We start from the raw sequence: 5,852 nt of genomic DNA, 5'->3' as shown, positions 1-5,852 counted from the left end.
AGGCAGTTGTATTGGCTAGTTAGGAGGTTTTGTGGCTTCGATAGTTGATGACAAAGTTTGGATTTCCTCTTGATAGTCTCACCTTTCTATGGTACGATAATCAGAGTTCTATAGACATTTCCCACAACTTGGTTGAGCATCATCAAACCAAGCACATTGATCTTCACATGCACTTCATCATGCATCTGATTCAAGATGACCCTTTAAGCTTGGAGTACATTCCTACTATTGAGCAAGTTGTAGACTTCTTCACTAAACCTTTTGTAGAAACCCATGACAACTCTAATACACCTTGTGAAAGGTGGATGGAGAAAATAAATAAAAATGGAAAAATACTCAATGTGCTACAACACTAATATATTTCATTAAACATTTTTTCCATATCAATAACATTACAAGATGCCTCTATTTATAGAGGTCTTTGATTGTTTCTAGAAACATCTAAATTAATCAACATAAGACCAAATAGACTTTTTTAAAAATATCTAAACATAAATGACTTCTAGAATTTTACAAATTTAAATATTAATTTGACCTAATACTATTTGGTAATCTAGGAATTTCTAGAATGCTCTATTATGCTTTTACATTTCATTTGAGGGGAAATTACACATTCCAACACTGCCTCCTAATTTCAACCTCAAATGTTGTCGTATACAAATCCAAATCCTTTCTTTTGCCTGAAGCCAAAATGTTGTTTCCCAATAATCTTCATATTTTTTAATGCATGAATAGTGTCTTCCAAGGCTGCAGCCTTTAATTTCTACAAACATTTTGTGAACAATTGGCTGCCAACAATTTTCTCTTTTAATAGGACCCATTAATAATTTTGCCTCATCTATCACAAATATCGGTGACATGATTCACTAATAACCTTGATCAGGTTCATGTCTTCTTCCAGCTACCCCTTGATAGCTTTATCTGTCACAAATGGTGATAAGAGTCCCCAAATAACCTTTCTCTACAAAATAAATAATCTTTTTCCTGTCACAAATGGTGACAAGATTCTCCCAATTAACTTGACTTTGATTCATCTGTCACAAATAGTGATAGAATTTTCTTACCCTAGCTCTGATACCACTTGTAGAAACCCACGACAACTCTAATACACCTTGTGAAAGGTGGATAGACAAAATATACTAAAATGGAAAAATACTCAATGTGCTATGACAATAATATATTTAACTAACCATTTTGCCCACATCAATAACATTACAAAATGTCTCTATTTATAGAGGTCTTTGATTGTTTCTAGAAACATCTAAATTAACCAGCACAAGACCAACTAGATTTTTCTAGAGATATCTAAACATAAATGACTTCTAGAATTTTACAAACCTAAATATTAATTTGACGTATCTCTATTTGGTAATCCAGTAATTTCTAGAATGCTCTATTATGCTTTTACATTTAATTTGAGTGAAAATTACACATTCCAACACCTTTTGCATCTTTGTGGTATCTTCAGTTGCATTCTATGCTTGGGGTGAAGGAAGTTGTCCTTGGGAAGTCTCAATGATGATTCCTTCCTTCTTTTCTTGCTATCTCTTTTTGGAGTAGATTTTTTCCCATTGAGTTTTCTCTATTTCTCCATTTCATAGAAATTTGGTTGTGACTGGGTACCTCATCAAACTTTGTTGTCAGGACCCAAGTTTGCTTTCAACATTGCATTGTAGTTTCCTTGCTCTTTTTGCATTATTACTCATCTTAAGGGGGGTGTTAAAGTAAAGCATTAATTTAATTTCACTTATTAAATAACCTTTACTTCCTTCTTAAGATTTCACTTTATGCACTTGCATTTCTATTTAATAATTAATTAGTAATTATTAAATGTCATTCTTACCTTTCAGGATACCAATTTTAGGTTTTCGATCTCCTTCTATATGGATTGATCTTTTTGTATTTATCTTTTATATTTTTCATTTTTGAGAATAGAATTTGTATATTTTCAGAGCAAAACTTTTGCCTCTTCTTGCATTTTTCTTCTCTATGACAAATTCACACATGGAGGTATTCTTCGGGCTTTGTAGATTTGTATTGCTCAAATCTTTCAATTCTAGCTCAATATATTCCCAAGTTCAATTAATGTCTCAGGAGCAATCATATAGATTGTAGAAATCTTATACTTCTAATAAGAAAGGAATAATATAATTTCTTAAGTAAGAACTATTACATGTAGGAACAAAAAGGATTATTTTATAGTCTATGATAGCAAGTGATTGTAACATGGATCTATAGATAGTTTATAGTAATACACAATACTACTCATATTTTTGTGAGAAACACCTAACTCTATTAAGAGTGGAGCATACAATATCTTACCCCTTGTTGTAAGAAAAACTTTTCAATTTATTTTTTAACACGGAAGAGCTCCATAGAAAAAGAAACCCAACACAAACGAGACATGTAGAGAGTGTGAGCAGAGCTAAATCTGAGACATAAACCACCATATTCATCAAACTCCAAACATGCGAGGGCCTATGTGGATGGAAAGCTTGTCAATGGTGTTGTTATTGAGGTCTTCTATCTGATGAACAATCTCAGCAAAATGAGACATTGCAGAGAGAGGAAGAGAAAGAAGCACAGTCAAACCACCAGGGAGCATGGAAGGTGAAGAAGGAAGGAAAAGAATCTCCTGCATGTCTTCAACTCCAAGGGGCCCAACATGAAACGGCCTCCCCCATCCAAAGTCCACGTCATATAATGGCAGACTACACCAAGAAGAAGCATTGATAACCTCCGCTCTTTCCACCTCCTTCAAACCATTCTTCATATTCATCTCCAAGTAATCAATGGCAGATCTCACGTAGCTGTTTGTGATGGAATTCTTGGCCTGTCGAATAAGTCTTGCACCATAACAAAGCGGCTTCTCCACGAGATCCCTGGCCATTGCAGTTGCACAAGCATCGGTAAAAGCATTGCCATAGAAGGTAGGAGGCAATGGGGGATCCAGTTTACTACGAACGTCCACTGCAAAGATAAATTTCACTGTTTTGGACGACAAAGTAGAAAATCTCAAAGCTTTTGTCCTGCACTTCCATACATGGGCTCCCACTGCCTCAAAAGTAGTGCAGTCTAGGGTTTTGTCTTGAGCCGATATGAAGCTTTTCAAGGCTTCTTGTGCTTCTCTAGTGATATGGAAGTGTGCACTTGTTATTGGCTCTGAAATGGGTTCTTCAATAAGTTCGTTGTTTAATAGGCAGAACTCTGGGTGGTGATGTTCTACCCGAGGGGGTTGCCTTGGGGCTACTAATGATCTATCAAAGTAGGGTCTTTCTCCTCCTCCTTCTCTTCTTCCCATTCTTGCCGTCTTTGCCCATGCATTTAGGAATTGTATGGCAGCATTTCCATCTACAATGCAGTGTGACATTCTTACTCCTATTACATGCCCTCCACATCTTAGTCTCGTCACCTGCAACACACACAATAATATAACGGCCATTCTTAAATATCACATACTAATCGAAAAATTAAGCCTGAAAAATAAGTCAATTTTGACTATTTAACATTTTTAGGCTAGGAATCAAAGTCCTGTTTAAGGAGTTCTCAACAGAATATGGTAACCTAAGGAAGTTTGAGAACATATATATAAAGAGAGTTAAGGTTGGCTTCAATTGGCTAACATGGTCACCTTACAAATTTCATTCAACAAAAGAGTGTTCATGTTAGAGTGTTTAATGCTTTGTTGTTTCATAAATTTTTTAGTACAATTTTAGATGGACCATCTAAACAAATCAAGGCTCAGTGTGTTGTTTAAATTTAGATCATATATTAGTATAAATATAAATGAAAAGTTGAAATAAAATAGTAAAGTATGTTGTTTAAGTGAAGACACATTTGTTAGTACAATATAAGATGATCCATCTAATCAAGTCAAAACTTAGAGTTAGCATTTTTTAAGGATGGAACAAAATTTAGAGTGGCTATTTAAACATGTCTATCTATTAGTACAATTTTAAATGGGCCACCTAAACCAATTAATGATCCTCCTATTCCTATACATTAGATTTATTTATATACAATATATAAAAAAGAATTTATTACATTTATCTAATTTAAATAAATTATTAGTTTTCTTATAACCAATATAAATTATTTTCAACTAAAATTGATAAAAGTTTTCTTAAATAGAATATAAGAATAATAAATCTTAGATAGATATATGAACACAAAATTAAGATAAACGAGGTTTTTAGAGTCTTTTAAATGGCCACCCTTAAACATCACACAAGAAGAAGAAAATTAAGCTTGGAAAAAATAAGTCAACTTTGACTATTTAACACTTTTAGTCTTCGAATGAAGCTTAGTGTGTGATGTTTTAAATCGTTCGGTTTTGACTTAAAGAGACTATGTTATGTATTTAAACTCAAGTTTAAAAAATGACATTTTGTGGAAAAAGCTAATTGATCAAAATGAAATCAGTATCTAATGAACCTTTATATACTATTTATTAATAAAATTAAAAATCATAAAATAATACTGTTATATTTTTCAATTTAATTAGCAAATACCAAATAGATATATACTCACATTATTCAGCTAAATAGAGAAGCCACAATTCTAGGATGTTGATGCAATCAGCATTTTAATACCAAGTATGCATATTTTTACCTGAACAATAAGGAGAGGAGAGTCTTCTGCTGCCATTGCAAGAGGGAGGTTGTAAAAGAACTGTTTGAAGATAAAATTGGAATCCTTGCATGAATCCAATCTACAAAGCTCTGCAAGGCTCAGATTGGCCTGGGCTTCCACAAACAAAACTCCACCTTCATTGCAACATATCTCACCTCTTCTGACTCTCCCACTCATTGGAAAGTAAGGCACAAGAACTTGGGCAAGAGATTTCTTTAACAAGCTCATAAACTCTTCACTTCCCTTTTCTCTCCTGTACACAAACAGAGTTTGCACCATTTGACCCACAATAGCAGGTAACGTATCAAGATTGGATAAAGACATTGTGCTATGTGGAGTTGGTTCCCATGGAATCACAGTGTGCAACCCTTTCACACTTATCAGACCCTTCTTTCCCACACCCATTCTAATTTCTCTCCCACAGATACCTACTTTGAAGTTTGAAGGGTTTCTACATATACATAATTCCATGACCACACCAACTAATTTCTACCAATATAGATCTATCACGACAAGGTGGTGGACTTTTGTAGGATAATATGATGGCTGAAGTTTATTGGATCATGGGACATTTTCCTATGCATTCTGTCCCCGCTCTCAATTTAGGGATGAATAAATTCATTTTTGTTTGAACGAGAGGGATAAATATGGATCCATGGATTTCACAGCTCAAATTTATATTGTTTCTTGTAGCTTCAAGTTTTCCAAGATAAATCACTTGAAGTTGGAAAGTTCGGTTGGACTTCGTTTACCTGCCATCTCGATCCTGATTAAAGAAAACTGGCGATGAACATATCCATAGTTTTCTGTAGTTTTGGGATTTCTAACCATCTTTGGATTTAATTTTTCTATTCGATCAGTGTAACGATCATGAACGCAAGTTAATATTTCTCCAATGAGGAATTGAAGGAGGTGAATGGCATTTTTGAATCTTGAATCTTGATAGATGATATAATCACAAAACATACTATTACCATCATCTATTATGTTCAATTAATTGATCTGCAACAGTTTAAACAATATGTATACATATATTTAGGCAAGAGTCTATAACACAATGGTAATTTGTGAGCCTCTTACATAGTGTTAGATTTGTTGGATTAATGTATTAAGGGGAAATGTTAGATTTATTACATTAATCAAGCTAGTTTGTAAGTTTAGTTTAAATAAATAAATTAGTTAAATGTATAGTTGTTGGAAGCTATTCCCGTAAGCAATTT

General features: G+C 33.7%; 1 protein-coding gene across 1 annotated transcript; it reads right to left on the bottom strand.

Moving 5' to 3' along the window:
- Positions 1 to 2,455: 2,455 nt before the first annotated feature.
- On the bottom strand, positions 2,456 to 5,037 carry LOC149548319 (omega-hydroxypalmitate O-feruloyl transferase-like). Its single transcript, XM_089794246.1, has 2 exons — positions 4,612 to 5,037; positions 2,456 to 3,412 (listed from the first exon to the last, which is right to left on the bottom strand). The coding sequence occupies exons 1-2, from the start codon at positions 5,035 to 5,037 to the stop codon at positions 2,456 to 2,458; spliced, it is 1,383 nt and encodes a 460-aa protein (XP_089650372.1).
- Positions 5,038 to 5,852: the final 815 nt, after the last annotated feature.

This window comes from Cupressus sempervirens, chromosome 7 (genome assembly GCF_028749045.1).
Source record: "Cupressus sempervirens isolate cs-2001-9-10 chromosome 7, ASM2874904v1, whole genome shotgun sequence".
Lineage (NCBI taxonomy): Eukaryota > Viridiplantae > Streptophyta > Pinopsida > Cupressales > Cupressaceae > Cupressus > Cupressus sempervirens.
The sequence above is the reverse complement of the archived record's forward strand: the minus strand, read 5'-3'. Positions and strand labels throughout refer to the sequence as shown.